The following is a 21,956-nucleotide window of genomic DNA, read 5'->3' as shown; positions in this document are numbered from 1 at the left end:
GGGAAATGACTGGCGACTGTGTGGGAAGAGAGACAGAGAGCAAGAGAGAGCGAGAGAGAGGGGAGGGGCTTAAAAAGTATGAACTTGTGTATGATTTAGCTGCAGGAAGCATTAAGAAGGGAGAAGACTGCAAACAGGACGTGGTAATGCCCACGCTTTTTTTTTTGGCTTTAATGAGGACAAGTTACTCCAAGACTTATCAGAGGGTGATTTTTTTGCCTCCACACTTGGTCACACTTTTTCTAGTGCGCTTCTTCAGTCCCGAGAGTTAATAAAATCCGGTCCTGGAACCCGTGGTGTTTTTCCTCTTTCTGCTGTGCGTAATTTGTATCCAGGATCGATCGGGAAAAAAAGGCGACAGAGCAACAACACGAGGACGAGAAGTCAAGACATAAAGAAAAGTAATTGGTGGAAAATGAAAGGCGTCTTGGATTTCTGCTTGATTTTCCTCACGCTGCACATTCCCGGCGTGGTGTCCTTGTCCACACGTAAGTTGCACACAGATGTCCATCGATGCGCAAAGTTACGATAGTGCTGGGGAAGGCTTTGGGGGGTTTGGCTATATATGTTTGTTATGTTTTATTTTATTTTATTCTAATTTTTAATTTTATTTTTTAATTTAATATTCATGTAGTTTTCGGAAGAAATCAATGCAAACCAAGTGTCACCCTAATATCCCAATGTAAACACCAGCACCATGTGACAGTGTAAGTCCTGCTCCGGTATGTTTGATTCTGGCGATAAATATGTTGTAAAAATAGACTTTTGCTGCTACTACAGTAAAACGTTTTAGAAATGTATTAGGCAAGTTAATATTGGATTATTACGCTGTAGTAATACGATTTTGAAGGGGGAAATGCAGTTTTTTTTTTTTGCACAACAGTGTTTTAGTGATACCACGTGGGACACAATTACTTAAGAAGAAATATTAGTCATTGGAAAAAACACACAGAAGGATAAATCTAATAAATATTATGCTCATATCAAGTAGAGTAAAAATAGTTGACCACAAATAGTTTCCATACAAGAAATATTGTATGAACCCCATATAAGAACATGCAGGAATTGCAGGGGTCTTTTTTTTTTTTTTTTTAATAATACTGTTTTACAATGTGTTTCCAATCTAAAATAACACCAATTCCACGGATTCTTTCCTAAGTTGCCTTACATAACCGCAGGTCACTTCCTTGGGACACATACTGGATCCACTTTGCTGGCTTTCTGGATACATTTAAAAAAACGAAAAAAGAAAACGGCCACTTTGTCCACTTGACAGCTCATGTTATAGATGGGCTCCTGCTGTAGTAAACTGGTCGTTTCCCTGCAGAGAGAACTCATCTCCCATGAGGCTGATTTTCAACAAGTCAGGCCATAACTCGTTAAACACATGGAGAGCATGGGGGCTTTACGAACCGCATCAACACAATGACATCATCTGCTGGGGTTGTGGAGAATGTTAACCACCAGCTTAATGCACAATAATCTAAATAAATCAAAGTTATGTCCATTTCACTCTTTAAGTGGTTGGATTAGTTTTTATGGCGAGCTTGCTGGCAAACAGCAGCTCCACTGTGAGGATCTCCTGCTATTCATCCTGTTTCAAAGGCACTAATAAAAGAAACTACAGTTTTAAAGGCTTAAAGGAGACAATGGGCCCTGATCATAAGCCACCCTGCTGTTTATTATACGACATAATCGGTCATTACCATGTTATTCATTGTAATAATGGACTTTGCTTCCCTTTCACTGACTATGCTGCGGTTTACGAATGCCACCATAGTAAAACAGTTTAAATGTGGATTTTTTTTGCACTAACATATAATTAGTTTTCATTGCAGTTCATAAACTTTTACATTTTTAGTTTTCTTTAGTTTTTTTAAAACTTTTTTTTAAAAACAAAACAGACTTTTAATCAGAAACAAACTTATTCTATCCTATATTTTCCTTTTGTGCGCCCTATTTAAACTAAGATAAGCTAATTTAATCTCTCTCGATAAGACCATCAGTTAAATAACTCAAATGTAAACCTGTAAAAAAACAAAAAACTCAAGAGAAACAAATAACATCCGTTGCTGTTTCCTCGGTCTCTTTACCAACGACGTTGCATGGCTCATTGTCACTAAATGTTGCGTGACTTCTTTCACTTGGCTTGTCCAAGCGGCCCCTCAAAAAGTTCCACATGTACTTCTATTAAGCAGACAGAGAAAAGTATTGGCTGCCTTTCAAGCGTTGCATGAATGAGTGAGAGGAGCTTTTTAATACAAAGAGGAGGTGGCATGTACCTTTGAAGACTGACAGCCTCAATACCGCTTAAGTCCACTGGAGACCTTTCACTCTCAAACAAAAGTTCAAAACTTTTCCTCGGCTGAACTCGCCCCGTAACTTCATCCATCTCCATCGCAGGCTTAAGCTCGTCTCCTGCCCCAATGAGAGCTGTGTTTCGAGTTGCCTCAACCTCTCCAAACAAATAATATTTTACAAACCATTTCCTCCAGTGAGTGTGTCCAAGAGGCAATAAACAGCAGTAATTTCGTCTAGAACCGCCGTGTTTGAAGGAGTGTTAAAGGGGCTTCGCACCCTGCTCAGGGGCAATGTCCTCAGTGCCTGGAATACATAAACACTGATTGTTATTCAGATGGATCGCAGTTCACTGTATCCGGTGACAAAGACAACCCAGCCTCTGTGCAAGTGTTTGTTTGTGTTCATTTGTGTGTGCATAAATGTGTGCAAGTGTTGTGTCAGAGCTCAAGATGGGGTTACCATATTAATATTGGAGCGGAGTTACAGTTGATTTCACTTGTTCAAAGGCGACTCCTCCATAAAAGACCCACAACATTGTCTGTAAGCGCAAGGTGGCTGGCAGCTGAATAGATGTGGCCCCGGGCACAGATTTACAGAGGTCTAACAAAGTATTGATGCTCTCAGTCAGTGTTCCTCGCTCATTCCTTCATAAAAGGTTTTCCACAGTTCCGCGCTTTTCAATACGTTGGACTTAGCGTCATTTTTTTCAACTCTCGTCTCCTCTTGTCTCCTCTCTTCTCTTCCATATCCCCATCTTTTTTTGTTCCTTTATCATTTTGTTCACATGTAGTGAGATCAAAGCTCCACTGTTTGACTTTCAGTTGTCAGATAAGATAAAGAGATAAACAGCTAAACTCTTTCTCTGACCATTTAGCAGCTTCTTTGCTAAAACAACTAAAAATACAAAAACGCAACGAAACTGAACTGCGTCAGTGTTAGCTAATGCAAGTGAGAGAGGGAGGGTTAAGAGATCTAACGAAACTGCATTAGCGCATGTCTGTGCTCTTTCTGTCAGATGTTTTATCGCAAAATAGCGCAAACTCTGCATTGCCCAAATAATTTTACATAGAAGCATTTGCACTACATACTACAGCATGAAGCTCAGCATGCACAATCATGCACATTTGCTTGATTGTGAGAGATAATCCAATTCAGACATTTCATCCCTTATTAGTTGCAGATTTTTGTCACAGAATCATGAAGCAGATGGTTTAGACAGGACACTGGAAAAAAGAAAAACTTTGGAGGGTTTTTTCTCAGTAAGATTTTAATTATTGCTACTCTAACGTTCTGTTAGGGGTCTAAATGAGGGCAAAACAAAAGTAATCAGTGTCATGCTATGTTGGCTGTGCTTTTTCTATATTAAAACTTATATTTCAGCAGAAGTGGGTCTCGCAACCTTCAACAATTATGGTAAATGGTAAATGTCCTGCATTTGTATAGCGCTTTTCTAGTCCCTAAGGACCCCAAAGCGCTTCACACTACATTCAGTCATTCACCCATTCGCACACACATTCACACACTGGTGATGGCAAGCTACATTGTAGCCACAGCTGCCCTGGGGCGCACTGACAGAGGCGAGGCTATTATATAAAACAAACAGTCCTAAACAGGTACCAAAGCTATAATCTACAACAGGACGAGGTTCCTTAACGGGCAACAAATATGGCACAAATAAGCAGTTATCTTTTGCTCACTGGTAAATTGTTACATAACAGGCTGGCAAACCTGTGAATCCCAAACATTAACTACATTTCTTCACAAATAGCACTAACTAATCAGTGCAATGCCAGTTGTCCCATTAATGCTTTAACATTTGGATTATTTTCATTTGGTGGATTTACAGAAAAACAAGAAAAACTGACTCAGAGTTCATTTTCTTCTGAATTTTCTTCAACAAATTTCAAGTAATGTACAAAAAAAGCCATTTCTTCTCAGTGCGGGAATTTGAAATGTGGCTTCACTGAGGATGGTGTGCAGAAATCAGCCACCACAAGCAGAGGACAAAATCAGATTGGAGCAGGGAGTTGAGCTAGCCAACCATGCAGCAGACAGTGAGCAAACCCACTGTCGCGGTACAGCAAGGGGGCAGCAAACCACCTTCATGACAGTGATGTTTCAAATGTGATGCGCTGGGCAGGGCAGCACTGTTGGAACACAAACTAAGGAATGAGGCTGTGGAATGAGGCTTTGCCCATCGTTTTCCGCTTACACGTAAAATAAGAACAAAAGAATTAATACCTAATTGCCAAAACACAGGGTGATAGTGACATACCAAAAAGAGCTGATCTGACTTTTAGAGGAAAATAGGGCATCACACAACTTACAGCAGCTAAAATGCTGGGCAGCCTGTGTTTACGTCATGGAATATAAGGAAGGCTTAAATTTGACAACTCAGTAGATTTCCACTGCAAACCAGGCACAGCAAACCTTTACAGGTGAATCAGACATAGGACTGGGCTGACTGTGATGTGGTGCCCTGTAGAGTTTACATGCAGTGCTACGTAAGGCGACAACGTGAGTTGGAGGTAGAAGATGTGTGGATGAGGGCTTCATACTGTGGGAAAGCCTTTTGATAATTCCAGCACAAGTACAACTTCATGAGGCCATTTCAGGGGTTTCAAGAATGAAGACATTGGCCCGCAGCTACATGTGGTGGCCAAACATGAATGCATATGCTGAGACAGGCATGCAAAATCAACCAAGCTACAACCATGGGAGTGTCTAACTCCACCATTGATGAGATTCCATATGGATTTGTGTGTGCCTCAGTGGTCTCACTGTTCACAATAAGTTGATTCACGCTCAGCCATTGCATTCCATAAATACTGAAACTTATCTTTGCTACTCTTGAACTCCTGTGCTCATGAGCTCAGGGAGCACAGAGTGTAAAACCCTGCACAGGCATGGCATCAAGCATATATTGATGGTGGCACTGTGTAGCATTCTGTTAGGGGTTTCAGTGAGGGGGGAAAAGGCTTGTAGGGTGTACAGTGTGGCTTTGTAGTAAGAGGCTCAGGAAGCTGTTGGAGTGGAGCTGTGAAATAAAATTGCCAGGGATTCTGCTAACATGCCTGGCAGCCCCTCATATCCACATTGCAGCAGGACCAGTTTAGCTGTCGATGGAGTCTGACGAGTCAGAACCCATCTGTGGGTGAGGGACTTTATGCTGGAAACAGATTCCGAGTAAAAGAACCAGAGCAGTGTCTCAAGATGATAAAAACACGTTGACTAATATGTTAGGACATGTCCATGTTATGACCAGAAACAGCATGCCTTCAGCTTACAAGATAAGCACTGCCCTGCTAACAAAGCTCCACTAGAGCCAAGAAACACTAAACCTGAGAGCACGGTGCAGGACTGAGTGGTTCTGGAAAGCAGGGAACAGGAATTTGAAATAGAGCAACATTATCCAGCTGGAGGTGGTGAAAAGCACCAGAGCATTATCAGAAAGTTGAGGGGCCGAGAGCGAAGTCACTAGGCTCCAAAAATGAAAGGGAAGTAGGGCACAATTCTGAAACTGTTAATAAAGGTTCCAGCAGATAATTGGATATTTTGTCTTCAGCTACACATACTGAAGTGCCCCTTGAACACAGGCAGTAACTTTTTCAAATATTAGCCTAAACTTTAAAACCATTCGAAAGACATACTCCCTCTAATATCCATGTCCTCCCACCCTCCTCCAGATGTAGCAATCATCTACCCTCAGGACCCTGTACTTCGCATTGGGTCTAACCTGACAGCCAGCTGCTGGGTCCACCCCGAACTTGGCGTCCACGCCAGCTCGCTTTTCTGGACACTGAATGGTCAACAGCTGCCCAGCTCCTTCTACAGAGTGCTTAGCGCGACTAACCTCAGTGTGACGCTGGCAGGACTCAATGCCTCCAAGCAAACATCTGGTGACAACCTTGTCTGTCACAATCACAAGGGACACATACTGGCTGGCTCCTGTCTCTATGTTGGCAGTAAGTTGAAGTATAAAATGTATAACTTTAAAATAATCTTATTCCTCTGACGATTCTCTGCATCTGCTTCTCTGCTTCGCTACGAGGAAATGTTACATAAATGTATAAGTGCAGGCGAGGACTTAGAGGAGCAATACACCAAAGAGATGAATGGAATGAAAAGGAAATGGGAGTAAAAGGAAACAGCAACCAGGTAGTGGGCAGATTTTTAAGTGTCCCTGCACATTTGTAGCTGTATTTTATGTTTAGTGTTCCTGCCTTCAGGCCCAGCGAGAGGCCTCTATTGCCCGACGCTTTAACCACCTGTGTGGTCCATTACTCGCACTATCACTCATAAAGTATGGGCCTGACATTTTACACACGCACAAACACACATGTCTGTACTTCTACAGTTTTGAGACGTACTGTTTTTCTTTTTTTTATTGGTACAGTAAACTTCATAGAACTTACTGATTTGGGGCTTATGACAACTCTAATATGGCGTATTCCTGTTTGCTCTGAAACAGTATGAGACTATGAAAAATGTGCTTATTTTTGTAGCCAGAATACAAGTAGACATATAAGGACTTGAATAGTGACAGTTAAATAGCAATAATCTCACTAACAGGGTGGCAAGACTTAGTAATGCCATCCATGTTATTATGGCAGGGAACTGGCAGGTGTGGGTCCTGGAAAAAAACATACGCTCATTGGCCACTTTGCTAGGTATACCCATTTATCTAATCAGCCAATCATATGGCAGCAACTCATTAGGCATGCAGACATGGTCAGCACAACTTGCTGAGAAGAAGGTGATTTTAAATGTGACGTGGCTGTTGGTTGCAGAGCATTTTAAAATTACTAATCTACTGGGACACAAGCTTCTCTAGGTTTACAGAGAATGGTCTGAAAAAGAGAAATGAATGGCATTTCTCTGGGTGAAAAAGCCTTGTTGATGTCAAATGTCAGAGGAGAATGGCCAGACTGTAACAATGTAACTCAAATAACAACTTATTGCAGCGAGGTATGAAAAAGAGCATCTTGGATCGCACAGCATGTTCAACATTAAAGCAGATGGGCTACAGCGGCAAAAGACCGCACCAGGCGCCACTTTTGTCAGCTAAGAACAGAAAACTGAACCAACAATTCACACGGCTCACTAAAATTGGACATAAACAACTGGAAAAATGTTGTCTGGTCTGATGAGTTTCTGCTGCAAGATTCACATGGTAGGTTCAGAACATCAAAGCATGGATCCGTCCTGCTTTGTATCAGTGGTTCAGTCTGCTGGCAGTGGTGGTGTAATTGTGTGGGGGATATTTTCTTAGAATACTCCGGATCCCAAAGCACCAAACGAGGATCGTTTAAACATCACAGCCCCCGCCGAGTGTAGTTGCTGACCACCGTCCTCTGATGATGGATGTTCTCAGCAGGATAACATACCATGTCACAAAGCTCAAATAATCTCTCTAAATAATGTACTTCAATGACCTCCACAGTCACTAAATCTAAACCCAATAGATCACTTCTGGGATGTAAAGAAACAGGAGATTCACATCGGGGATGTGCAGCAACTGGGTGAAGCTCTCGTGTCCACAGGGGCTAAAACTGGGGAATGTTTCCAGCACTTTGTTGAATCTGTGCCATGAAGCATTACGACAGTTCTGAAGGTAAAAGGGGGCCTAGCCAGTACTAGCAAAGTGTACCTAATAAAGTGTCCAGTGAGTATAGCCTGTGTACTTTATGTTTGGATTTAGAAACATAGTGAGAGATAAGTGAAGAAACCAAATTATATAAATCACTTAACTTGGTGTTGATAATAATGTTCTACATCATTTAAGTCTTTAAAATGCGATCTGTGTTCATTACCTTTTGTATTCTTTGGTCTTTTTTCATTACAGTAAGTTTAAAGAGCTTTTACTACTATTATTAACCGTGATGAGAATGCTTACTAGAACTGCAAGAACACAAAACCATAAACACGCTCTCTCTAACACACACACAGAAAGATGCAATCAACAAGATCTTCATCTCTGTGTGACACTAGACCTGAGCACCTTGTGTTCTGAGAGATGAACATGCACATACACACACCAGTTACAAAACCCCCAAAACAACAGCTATTTCAGAGGAATATCACTTTGTACCCTCACTCATCATTTCTCCTTTGCCATGTTTTTTCTCCTCTCTTTTCTCTTCACAAATTTCCCCCACCCTCTGTCTTCGTCCTACTCTCTGTCCATCTTCACCCCATTGTCTCCCAGTGCCTCCAGTGAAGCCAATCAATCTGACCTGTTGGTCCAGGAACACCAAAGACCTGACTTGTAGCTGGGCCCCGGGGGGAAAAGGAGAGACTAATATCAGCACGCAGTACAAGCTCAAGTATAAACTCAGGTATGCACACACGCACTGCAGCTTAACTTTTACAAGTGACTCAATTCACTGTTTTTTAAATGATCTAAATCAATTACACTACTATCTACACATTACCTACACACACACAGCTTTGCACGAGAATGCAAACATCTGAATCATTCGGACTGCAAATTAAGCACACTTTATCCTGCCAGCTCCCTAATACACAGTTTGTGTAGTATCCAAATGAACCCATGTGAGAACAGTTAGCTGGTGGCTATCATGTGTCACTCTAGAAAGCCGACACCCATTTTCCTAAACCAAAGGGAGTAGTTCCATTAGTAAGAACACATCTGTGACAGATAATCTCTGCTTGTGTGCTATATGTGAGAATGTTCAGCTTTGGACAAGCAGATAGTTACTGTTCATTACATCACTGTTCTAAACGTTGTAATCAGATTGCAGTTACTAATCAGACAGTTTTGTCTTGACTTGACCAACATAGTTACTTTGGTTTGCACGATTCGTGGATAGAAAAAATCAATGATCTAAGGGGCAATGATCAACTAAGGGACAAGAAAGAGCAAAACTACTTCATGGAAAAACAGGAATCCACCACTGCAAACCCACCATCAAACCTCTAAGCCTCAGAGCAACAACAGCAACACCCCAAACCAGAGTTATGCTCACAGAGTGTGAATGAGACAACCTGAACAAGACAGCCAAAGCTTCACTTTTCACACAAAGCAAAAGCAGAAAAGGAATAACTTTCACAGCAATAGATTCTTCCAACATTGTCCGAGAAACCTAAACCATTTTTAAAAAAAGTCTTTCAGTAGTTGTACAGTTGGTCTTATAGTGGACCTATCAACGCCATGCTGGGAAAAAAAGAAAGCCTTTCACCCAGAAAGTTGATTCTTTTCATCTGGATGCAGCATTTTCACTCATCCAAGTGATTTCTTTAGTCTTAGAGACTGAAGAATTCACTTGGATGAGTGATGAAAGCTTTATCCCACTAAAAACATTGCATCCAGATGAACACAATCAACTCTCTGGGATTTCCTTAACTGAACTGTTAAGCAAGCATCGAGACCTTTCATGCTTACTTACTACTATTGTGCTATGACTGTCCAGTTGGCACAGAGGGCTTTTGGCCAGTTAGTAACATTTCTCAGTAGCCTAACTTAATGGATGAAGTGAAAAACAAAATAAAACATGAAAATGCAGCCAAGGTTTTAAACGAGTAAGCCCACCGCAAATGTTTTCAGTTAAAATCAGTATATTTCATAAGATTGTTTTGGGTTTTTTTTTTACAATACTGACATTCCTTAGAAAATCCCATGAAAGAAGTCTAAGTAGAGGTGGAAACAAATCCAAATACCACTGGATTTATTTTCAAGAACAATAACACACATGATACCCAGAGTGAACGCTGTTCAATAATAGTAGTGTCATGAGACGTTGGTTCAGTGTGGAAGCAAAACATTTAAAAATGATTTTCATATGGGGTATAAGCGCTATAAAATATATAGATTTTAAATAAAAATAATAAGAAGAATCAACCGTTTTAAAACACCAAAAGGAAAATAAGTCTATATGCTGCACCTACAGATAGTTTGTATTCAATTTCAATTGGTATAAAGATTTGAGAGAAATGCTAGAGCTGGATAAATTAGCAACTTGTACCACGTCATGGAATAAATTGTGTTTTAGAAGGATCATTATTGAATGCTGTGTGGAGTTCAGTATTTTTTGTTTTTCTTTCAGATGGTATGGGACAGAGAAAGAGTGTGCAGATTACACTCATACACAGCCGTACTCCTGCAGCATCACCCAGGACCTGCACCTCTTCACACCTTACGAGATCTGGGTGGAGGCCTCAAACCAGCTAGGCTGGGCTACCTCTGATGTCATCACCCTTGACATCCTAGACGTGGGTGAGTGTGAGAAGAAGTTCGCTTTGACCCTTGTGCTTCATCTGCTGCTCTGAGAGCCTTGATCTCAGTGTCGATGAGGCCTCTGGCTGTAATCTAGGATGATTTGCAGCAACCTTTCAGGCTTGTTAGCCTTCAGAAGGAAAAAATGCCTACCTGATCTTTCATCCAATCTGCCGGAGGTTCAACCACTGAGTGAATTTCCTTGTGCTAATTCACTATTTGAACATTCACAGCAAAACCAAGATTAAACATGAGAAAATAACTGATTCAAAACATTAAAGATGAAACACTGTAATTTTTACAAATAGAACAAGACCAACAGCAAACTTTGAGAAAACACTGTACCTGACGCAGGACGCCATGATGTTTTCTAACAAAATTAGCCAATTCTAGTACCGCCAATTTGTCCAGTCCAGGCTAGTTTAAAGTCACACTCCCACAGTTATGGAAATACAGCCTTTATCTTTCTTACTGAGAGTGACAAGAAACTATCTAGACCACCTTCTTTGCTGTGCAGCTAGCTTCCCTTGTCATTAAGAATGCTAAATCTAAAACATACCTTCAAGTGCCACTAAAATGCATCGCATTTGTTTAAAACATAGTGTAACGACACCAATTTGTGGTTTTACAGGAGGTTATTTGCCAAAACTTTTCTTAGCCAGCAGCAGTTACTTCAAGTCTGCACAAAGCCAGGATACCTAATGAATTTGTCTGTTTCTAGTCTTATCTTAAACTAAGCTGAAATTCTCAGTTGCTTCATACTGATTTGAGGAATATGAGAGTGCTTTCTAATCCAACAGGAAGGTAAAAAAGATGTAAAAAAAGAAAATGCTGTATTTTTCGTAAAGAGCGATTTTCACTCTAATTTGTTACCATTATGTCAAATTTCTTTGCCACATTTTATTAAGGCATTTCTTAAAGTGTAAATATCATATACAGTATTCTATACTCGGTTCAACTCTATACAATATACACACTACATAGTATAGATTAGAAGATACTATCAGATGGTTTTGGAGGGGTGGGGGGATTTTTAAATAACGTTAAAGCTCCTCAGTGAGACTAAGCCGCTGATTCCTTGCCAGGTTCATCATCTCAAGACTCCTTTTCGATTTATCTTGTGGCCCCCAAGTCAGTACCTGTGATTGAAACAACTTTTATTTCCACCGACAGGTCATTGGCTTGACTTCTGTGAATTCTGCCTTTTAAAGAAAGTTGTTCACAAGCACTGATCCGGCTTCTCGCTGATAGAAACTGAGAGGCAATTCCTTTTAAAGCTTTGTTATGCCTAGCTTAGTGCGGTTTAAGCCAACGGAGCATACATCATTATCCTCAACACTCACTCACACATACAGACACACATGCACACATTCAGTCACATGCATGCTGACACCTGGATAGGCAAAGTTGTGTGATGACTGGAAACGCCCTCCCTTTTGATGAGCTTGTTTTCTTTTTACTCATGCTCACTGGACACACACACATACACAAATGTGAAAAAACACACATGCACACCACCTTATAACCCCCTTTTATCTAGTCTAGGAATGTTCCTGGCTGATCCTTGGGACTAATCCTGTTTCTGAGGCGGCCGTAGACGCCCGAGGCTTGAAAAGTTTGGGCTTTGAGGCTTTATGACATGGGCCGGAAATAATACAACCTGATTAGCTAAGAACTCTTCACCTGGTTTACTCCTGACATGTTCCTGACAATATACTGGAAGAAGCCCATATGGAGTTTCGAAGGTGAACACGTCATTGGCAAGGAAACAAGTGTCCATCAAGTTGTAATCCCTTTCTTCTTCCTAATGTATGCATGCACGCACCTGTTTACACACCCTGAGGGCTGGGCAGGTCCTGGTAACAGTATAGAGACAGAGGCAGAGAGAGTGGGAGGTTTCTGCACTGGCCTCCCTTTTTTATTCAAGTAGTTACCACAACAGCAGCAGCGTGTCATGAAACACAGCAACCAACCACACCTGCATCGGGGTGCCGTGACTCACTGGAGTATATGGTCATGTCTGATCAGCTATGAAGGCGAGGCGGAAACACCTACAGTTTCCCTTGCATTTCTTACTCACAGGGAATCCTCTGAACAGAGAGGCTAGAGGAAACTTGCATCGCTGACTCTGAAATGATGACGTGTTGAGGAAAGGCATATGTTAACGATGATTCATCCGTAATCTGTCACGTCTCATTGACTTTTACTGCCAAATGCATATAATGCTCAGGGTGACACATTTGCTGTTGACTGAGAACAATACCATATATATATATATATATATATATATATATATATATATATATATATATATATATATATATATACATATAAGCATTTTCTTCTAACAATTTGACACTTTTCTATCATTCTGTTATTGCCCCAGTGTGTTTTATCTGTTAATACTGGAACATTTGTCTTTCTTTTTTAAATAGATGTTAAAAAGAGTTTTTCAATTAACAATAGTTTACTGTCATAACTTTAAATTATGCTCAATTCTAGCATCTTGAACAAAGATGCTGTATTATATATATTCACATATTCAATATATATTCTGTTATTTTAAAGCCTCGAGTCCTGCGAGCCCTGTTTTTTGCCACATGCCTAACAATCACAGTGTGAGGAAACAGGAACACTCTTTTCTAGAAGTTTAACACGGGACAAAGAAATTGTCTCTGTTGATTTTTAAGTTGTTACCTTTATTGAGTAAATCAAAAGGAAATGACTTAGTGGATAGAAGAACACGATTCAAAAGAAAGAAAATGATCTCCTTGGTCCTTATTATTATGTAACTGGAAAAAAGAAATCTCACATTTCAAGAAAATGACACAAAAACCCATGTCGAATGTTGGTTTTGCATTGTGAAAGAGATACATTTGTTATCAACCGTGGCATAAAATCAATTATTTCAGTTAAAACACTGCAACAAATTGGTGTAAAATTACAGCAATGTACCGTTTTTTGGTGAATGCGGACGAATACTGTAACTTCTGATGCCTTTGAGGAAAAGAAGTTAAGAGCAAGCTACTGCACATAATGAAATATTTTTCTTTGGCAAGCGCAAGAACTTATGGGAATATAAATGTTTACATTCAAATCATTATTTTACACATGTTCTCGTGTTTATTTCCGTTGTGCTGCAATTAGTCTGACTGCTGTGGATGTTCTGTGTGGTTTCATGGTTTGGTCAAGACCCCTATAGTTGCATATAGCCTGCGTGCATCTTCAGTGTCTTGAATACGCCTATAAACCGTTCTTATAGTTGTGGACATATGAGCCAGAAGAAAAATGATATATGGAAAAAAGCACTGGGCCATCTTTGCATGCAGGTATTTTCAGTCCCTTTGCCAAAGGTGGATAAAATCAAGTGCCCAGGACTTGTGTCTGTAGCACATGCAGTTACATTTACAGTGTAATGATAGCCAGAAAGCAGTGAAGCTTATATGAAATACAGGTTTAAAAATATTATATACAGTAAGAAACTGTTGTTGCAGAGTACAGAAGGTAGACTTTAACAGTAAAGTTTCCTGTACAAAAGGAAGTATTTTTTACAGTGTACTTTAACAAAACCTATGTTTCCATCTGCAGATGTCATTGGCTATAATTGCATTGAGCCCTATGTGTGTCCAATAAAGTATTAGTAATCTTATTTTACTCTTAGGTTTACTGTATAATCTCTCTCAAGAAAAAAGCCTCTTGTGTCAACTCCCATTTTTTCCTGCACTGAATCTTTCCCATCTTCTTCTTCTTCCCTCTGATCAGCTTGTTTATTTACTAGCTATTCAATGATGGCATTCTGAAAAAAAGGAGCTGAAGTAGATACTGAAATGATCTCAAAAGCCCCAAAACGAGAAAAGTTAATATAATGCTCAGTCACCACATGTTTGTTTGCTGAAAAGATAATTGTTGTCAGATGAACATGCCTCTTCCAGCTCACACAAGTCAACTCTGCAAAACTAAAAGGCGCCTAGAGACCTCAAACCTCCGGCAACACTGAGCAATCTTTCAATGTGTTGTTACACATAAAGACATCACTCCTACTGCTTAAAATTGAAATTGAATGGATTGCTTGGTCGTGTAAACATAAGGAAGTAGAGAAAAGGCCCTAAGCAAAGAGTTTTGTTGTTGTAATACGCTTTGTTTTACTAGAAAAAATGCTTGTGACATTAATGTTTTAATTCAGATTAGTGGTTCAAATCAACCTCTAGTCAGCCACAGCATCTGTTAGAGCTATGTGATAAAATTCAAGGCAGTATTTGCCTCTCTCGCAGAGCAGACTATTTCCTATCTTGATTTCTTTATAACACATACATTAGTAATACAGGCAACAGCTTACAGCAGGGAATCAAATGTATGAGTCGGGTAATCTCTCATGAACAGCTATTAACTGTTGGTTAAGACATAAAAAGATGGAACCATTACATCCACGCGTTCTGTTTCTGTCTTCCTGCACTTTCTGTATGTTTGCCACTATCAAAGTAACGGATAAACATCATGTGGCATGCCACTGATCAGACGTTTTGTGTGCAGATGTTGAAGCAGTTTCCACCTGCACTACAGGACCTAAATATATTCACTATGTTTTTCATTATCAGTTCTGCATGTGATGCTTAATGTCCTGATGCCATTCCTCCTTCTCCAGTGACCACAGACCCTCCATCGGGTGTGACCGTCAGTCGCGTCGGGCAGTTGGAGGACCAGCTGAGCGTTCGCTGGGAGGCCCCGCCTGCTCTCAAAGACTTCCTGTTTCAGGCCAAATACCAAATCCGCTACAGGCTGGAGGACAGCCAAGACTGGAAGGTAGAGGACAAGAATCCATAGCTATAAGGATGCAAATCTGTTCTCTTTGTCTCTTTCTGTATAACAGCAGCACTGTCCCAGCTGTTTCTCATCCTTGTGCTGTAATCACCTCTGATGTAGCCTGATTGAGGCCTCCTCTGCCAGATGAGTTAATAGTTGGGCTGGTCAAAAATTTTCATTAGTCATAAATCTAGAAGCTACAGCCCAAAGCCACTGTATGTGTAACTCCGCACGAGCCTTTAATGAATGAAAAACACAGTGTAAAACCTTAAGACGCGCAGATGGTGCTTCCCAGAAATCATTTTCCTCTGGGTAAGAGTGAAGATTCTCCTGTAATTAAGGGGGAATTACACCGATGTAATATAAGCAAGTCTTGACTCGCAAAGTGGAAAAAGAAAAGGCGAGGAGTGGAGCAAGGCGGAGGAGGGATGATATGATTTTGAAGGAGGAGAGCTGGAGACTCGACACAGAGTGGTTTTAAAGGGTCGATGGTGAAAACAAAGCACCATTTCCCTCTGAACCAGCCCTAATCATGAGGTCATGCTGAGGAATGGAGGGATACATCTCAGCTGTTAATGTCTTCAATATGTCTGTAAGACGCTCAGCTGTAACTTCTGCCTGTTTGGCTCCCCCACATCACATCATTAGACTTTTGATGCCAGTAATTTCCATGTTCTGTTTTTTGTTTGAGTCCTTTTTAACAAGTGTTTATAGACTGATGCCAGAGAGAAAGTGAGGATTATTAGACAAGATTATTAATTGCAGCATGTGTGCCTTTCTTCTTCTCTATTTGCCTGTCTTCAGTTATGCTGTTTGCATGAGTACCTGTAAGCGCTGCTGTGTGTGTGTCCCAGCATATCCAGCTCTGTAATAAATAATAGAGAACAGATTTTACCCAGCAGGCACGGTTACATTAAAATAGTTTCATAAACATGCTGATCAGCAGCCACCAAACAATGTGAGGTTCATGCATGTTTGGGTCTGTACATGGTTTGCGGTTGTGTTTTCTGCATCTTGATTTGGTCCTGTGTTTTAGTTTTTGCCCATTGGTATTTAATACTGTGGTCAGATCTCCAGCGCTCAGCGCTTTTGTGTTTGTGTCTTTGATTTGTCATGTAGGTGATGGAGGATGTTGGGAATCAGACCTCTTGTAGACTGGCTGGACTGAGACCTGGAACGGTATATTTCGTCCAGGTACGTGGGATATGTCTCGATGTGTAATGATTAAGTACTTCAGAGTAGCTTTCAGCCTTTCTAATGATGTATTTTCTCCAGGTTCGATGTAATCCCGTGGGCATTTACGGTTCTCGCAAGGCTGGCATCTGGAGTGAGTGGAGCCACCCGACTGCTGCTTCCACACCCCACAGTGGTGAGCACACACTCGTACACAGTCAGAAGGGCACTCAGAAGTCATTTTTTGTCCATTATTGAGGTTTTTAAGAGCATTTTAAGGCATCATAGGGTGCATATCCCACAGATCGCTCCTGCTGTTGAAAACTGGCAGCCTCAATGTCTCAGTGGTACTGTTTTATACACTTCTTGGTCAGTCTTCCAGGTTGTTTTTTATAGCACTGGCAGTTTTACTTATGTTAGACAAATCCAGTCAAAGACAATAAAAAATAATAACCTAACCATCAATGTAACATAATGCAATCTTTGCCCAACCTGACATTACAAAATCAAACCAGACTTTGATAATGTTTTACTTGCAATAGGTTGTAAAATAAACAATTTCAGAACCAACAAAAAATTCAAAAAACATTACTCATGTTCACAAAGTAGTGAGCACTTGTGGTTGTTTCTTCCCCAGACATAACTGCTGTGCAAAATGTTATCATAACTGATCGGAATAAAGACCACAACTATGAAAACAAAACCCAGTTCATAAAACCTTGATTTTTTTTTTCCATTTTCTGGAAGGGTTTCTGCAAGGGCAAGCTGAAAAAGCACAAATCAGGGAGGGGGGTTTAATCCTATCTCCCCTTCTCTCCTCAAAGTCTTTTCAGTCACTCATCTGTCTTTTTTTAAAAGTCTTTGACAGTGAAAAATTGCATTTGCTTGAGTACTGCTCTGCAGATTCTTAACATACTGGAGCATTACTTGCTTATTTCCCTTTGCCATTATAACTACTTTAAACTTTCAGCCCCAAATTTGAGCCAGGTGAAAATTCTGCCTTGGTGTTTTGCATGGCATAAGCCCAGAATATACAGTTAGTCACTAACTGTTAGTGTATAACCTCAAAATTCAAACTGTGCAAACCATTTACCATTTACCATACCAGCACCACAGCTACAATAACAGAATCAGCAGCAGCTCCTTACTTTGCTGCACGCACAGTATGACCTTTCCATGTTTGATGTTTTCTGCATGTGTTTTGATCATTTGAGGTTCAGTTAAGCCCTTTTAAATAAGTCATCTTCTTGAGAAGTTGAATCACTGCTGCTTTTTTGATTTATCCAGGTGCATCCAGTTGAATTCAAATTGATATAAGGAGATGTTAAATAAACTGTATGGCTGATTTCTGACGTCTAGACGGGATAAAGCCAGTATAAAAGTAAAAATTTGGTGAATGAGTCTCATCAGCATCATCGGCTTGAATTCAAATTGTTATCTGCTGCCCTTCATGTAACTTAACACTGACCCTGCGTTACTGTAACTTCATAGCATGAAAACTAACCAGTTTAGCCTCTATTAAACTGTACTGAATTTCTTAACGTAATATTTTTAATGCAAATGTTGAATAACACAAAATCCTGCTTCATTTTGTTTAGAAATAGATTTCACATCATGAAAAAAGAATGAATTAGGACATTAAAAGTATAATACTTGCTGAAAAGTCCTTATCTTCCTCTCCTTGGGAAATACATTAAGCGTCCAAGACACCATGCATGAGATGCTGCACAGAAACACCTGCGCTGACTGAAAAGTTACATCTTTATGCTAGCTCCCCTTCTGCAGTGCTAGCTAGATGCTAAAGTACTGCAGACGCAACATTGACACCTCAGGTGAACATAACACAGGAATTAAAAACTGATTTGAGGGTGAAGTGGGGTGTGGGATCTCGTGTCCACGCTGGCAGCTGAAAGCAATGCCAGACTGCAACACAGACATTTAACTCCCTCGGCATTATGTATCAGCCTAATCTTCAGATTTGATTACTCATTTATTAAAAGTGCCAGAATGCTGTTCCAGATCAATCCCACCCACTTTAATCCCTTACTTTAGGGCAAGCCAACCCTGTGACTGAGGAACTGCTATCCAATGAGTGTAAAGTGTCTCTTGACATCCAAGGGGTTTTTATCCAATGTGCAATGTCCTGATAAGAGTTTATAGTATAGACTCTATACTAAAGTTTTGTCAGATGGTAAATGGACTGGTACTTAATATAGGGCTTTTCGACTCAATTTGAATACTCAAAGCACTTTCTTATTACAAGCTTCATTCACACACACACTCCTTTTCTATGCCTAATACCTTTTTACTGGTTTCTCCTCCCTGCAGAGAGAATGATGTCAGGCTCCTGCGACTCAAAATCCAGCGGAGACTCCAACTCCACCTTGCGCAGGGAGCTGAAGCAGTTCTTCGGCTGGGTGCGGAAACACGCCTACGGTTGTAGCAGCATGTCCATGAAGTTGTATGATCAATGGAGAGTGCTGATGCAGAAATCCCACAAAGTTCGCAACCAGGTAGGTAAGCATCATCATTCCAATCAAATCACAAACATGCACGCGTACACATGCTGCTAACACAAATACATGGAAATCTAAAACTGTTTTATAAACGCTGATTTTTTTTGCAGGTTCTCCAAGGGGATAAATCATAGCACACGCTGTCTTTACGAGCAGAAAACAAATCAAGAAAAGAACTGAGTGAATGTGATTCGTTATTATGTGTGTATATGAGATAAAGAGAGTGTATTCATATATCAGAATTATAAAGACAGTTTGCTCCGGACATTTTTTGTACGGCTACCAGCTGTGGCCACAAGAGGACATCCGAAGAAAAAGTGGGATATTCTTCCTTTATGTAACTTTTTGAGTCAACGCAAGGAAGGTGAACTCATCACAGACATGCTGGTATCACAAGAGGCACCATTTGGACTACCTTCTTCTTTCAAAAATGACACATCTGCATGAATAACCTGGATTATAGTAAAGACTTTTGTATTTGTGTGCAAAAAGGCAAACAGATCAGTTACATTTTGGACTTCTTTTTTTCCCCTGTGGATCCAAAGCACCATCTAGTGGCGGTTCAGCTTCAATGGATACTCCCACCTCAGCCTTCACCGTGGCCCCCATGTAAAAGGCAAAAGTAAATTATCATACAGTATTTCTAATTTCTTCTTTGTTATATAGCTGGATACTATACCAAACTGGTTCACTCAGGATTCTTCTGTTTCTGAGTGTCAGTAAGTGACTGATGACGTGATGGTGTTTGTGTACGGAAGCATTTCTCTGCCTTTTATTTTTGTACTAAATTGTACCAGCATATTTAAAGTATAAAGCTATGTTTTAATTCTTAAATTATGTTTAGTTAGTAAAGACTGTACAATGACTGAAGTTGTTATCACTCTGATGCTGTTCTATAAAATGATGTCAGAAACCCAGGGTTTGGAAAATAGTTGTCTGAGTCGCCAAGCACTGAAAAACACAACTCTGCACCTTATCAGATGACCAAAATGCAAATGGAAATTTAAGTGGATAAAAAACAAAACAAAGCAATAGACATCATATGGATTCTTAATAACATATCATGTTGACTCCACAGTGCATAAGAGGTGAAAATGGAGCTGACCCAAAGTACTTTAAAGCGGAGGCAGATGGACTGACGGGAATACAGAATATTAGCCAAGAGCGGCTCAGTGTCATCTTTGCCTTGTGCGAAGGTCCTAGTTTCTAATCCACTAGCTAGCTCGGGCCCTTGTCTGTTTTTGCATGCTCTCCTAGTGCCTGTATGGCTGCTCTCCAGTTTAGTCTCAGCTTTCTCCCAGAGTCCAAAAGACATACATTTTAGAAGTGGTGAGTCTAAATTTATGCACTGCAGTGCATAAATGTGGGACTTTCTCTATGTGCTCTTTTACAAACCTGCAACCTATTCAGAGTGTACCCTGCCTCCTGCCCTGCTGGTATAGGCTCCAGCCCCCACAGGCCTAGATAGAAAATGGATGGGTGGATTGTATTAGGAAAGTTATACAAAGAAAATCACAATTAAAAAAAATATATAAAAAATATATAATCTGGTGCAAGTAAGAACAAAACCAGACTGAAAAAAACCATTAAAGGTGTTTAATTAATTAAAAATAAATTAAAAGTGGGCATACTGGTCCCTTGTTTATCGCGGGAATTATACGTTCCAAAAATAACCCGCGATAGGTGAAATCCGCGAAGTAGCCAACTTTATTATTATTATTATTTTTTTACAATTATTATAGATGTTTTAAGGCTGTAAAACCCCTCACTACACACTTTATACACTTTTCTCAGACAGGCACGAACATTTTTACACTTTTCTCTCTTATTTAAACTCTCAACGATAAAACATTCGTAGAAAAATAAGTCCAGTATTATAGAATGAAACCAAAAGCGCCCGCGGTTGCCTTTGACGGTGCAAAACGTTTCGTCAAAATTGTTGTGTTTGTTGGGGAGAAAACTTGCAAACATACAGTACAGCACTTCAGAGTCACACAGCTAGCATAGAAGATTTATGTTAACTTGACAAGCTGAACGCATTCTGTACTGTACAGGAGACACAGCACGAGACTGACTGACAATGATCTACAGCCAATCAGGACGCAGAACTCAATGCGCTGTAAGAAAAAAAAAAAAAAGCACGCAAAATCGCACCAAAAAAATCCGCGAAAGGTAAACCGCGTTATAGCGAGGGACCACTGTACATGTATAAAAAGATTACAAATAAAGGGTTTTCACATATTAAACATGTGCATCAACCACGCTGGGCTGTAAACGCCAAGTGTTCAAGAATGATGATGAAGTATGTCGAGCAGCACAAAAGAAAGACACCTTAAATGAGTCAGAATGACTAGGTGTACAAAATAAAAATGTTCACAAGCAGAAACAGGTGTGGCGTACATGGAGCATGGCAGTCAATGATTGAGAGTAAAAACAAAAAGTGCTACGCATGTAGTGGACCTGTCTCTTACTACATCTTATTGTTTTTCCTTTGATTCTTGGCTGTATAATCTACAAATAGCACATGTGAAAGAGTGCAGAGCAAGCAATAACAAGCTTATGTCTCCATCGAATCAATGAATCCATGTTAGAGCTCGACAGCGAGTAACATCTTTGATCCCTGCTTGTTACATGGTGTCAGTGTTTATCTGGGAAACTTGAGACGCTGGTTGTGTTTTCTGTCATGCTGTGAATTCATCTTCGTCTGACAAGCAGTATCTTGTTACTGTGCCTGTGAGCAGTCAGTCAGCAGTGCTTAATATTTAACTATGGAGTTCTTCTTGGTCATGGCTCTGCTCTCAAGCCTTTAATTACCTCTGCATCCAGTGTCCAGGGTCCTGAATGTCAGCAATGGGGAGCTCTATATGTGTATGCCAGATGCTAAATCCTACTCCGAACTTCTGCCGCAGCTGACTCTTTTCAGATGGTGT

General features: G+C 40.3%; 1 protein-coding gene across 2 annotated transcripts; it reads left to right on the top strand.

Moving 5' to 3' along the window:
- Window positions 1-45: 45 nt before the first annotated feature.
- crlf1a (cytokine receptor-like factor 1a) lies at window positions 46-19,960 on the top strand. Of its 2 annotated transcripts, none has more exons than XM_080871809.1 (9): window positions 46-488; window positions 5,988-6,266; window positions 8,510-8,639; window positions 10,368-10,537; window positions 15,180-15,337; window positions 16,457-16,531; window positions 16,613-16,706; window positions 18,839-19,023; window positions 19,137-19,960. In XM_080871809.1, the coding sequence occupies exons 1-9, from the start codon at window positions 416-418 to the stop codon at window positions 19,158-19,160; spliced, it is 1,188 nt and encodes a 395-aa protein (XP_080727935.1). In that variant the 5' UTR covers window positions 46-415; the 3' UTR covers window positions 19,161-19,960. The 2 variants fall into 2 exon arrangements, with proteins under 2 accessions (XP_080727935.1, XP_080727936.1); XM_080871810.1 differs by having other exon boundaries at window positions 18,839-19,027.
- Window positions 19,961-21,956: the final 1,996 nt, after the last annotated feature.

This window comes from Rhamphochromis sp. 'chilingali', assembly GCF_963969265.1.
Source record: "Rhamphochromis sp. 'chilingali' genome assembly, chromosome: 21".
Classification (NCBI taxonomy): domain Eukaryota; kingdom Metazoa; phylum Chordata; class Actinopteri; order Cichliformes; family Cichlidae; genus Rhamphochromis; species Rhamphochromis sp. 'chilingali'.
Note: the sequence above shows the minus strand (reverse complement) of the source record. Positions and strands in the feature narration are given on the sequence as shown.

Excerpts from the sequence above, each read along its gene's own strand:
- crlf1a (XM_080871809.1), top strand. The coding sequence starts at position 416 with ATGAAAGGCGTCTTGGATTTCTGCTTGATTTTCCTCACGCTGCACATT. Across the intron at positions 10,538-15,179 it reads CCTTGACATCCTAGACGTGG|TGACCACAGACCCTCCATCG; the intron begins GTGAGTGTGAGA and ends CTCCTTCTCCAG. Across the intron at positions 16,532-16,612 it reads GAACGGTATATTTCGTCCAG|GTTCGATGTAATCCCGTGGG; the intron begins GTACGTGGGATA and ends TATTTTCTCCAG.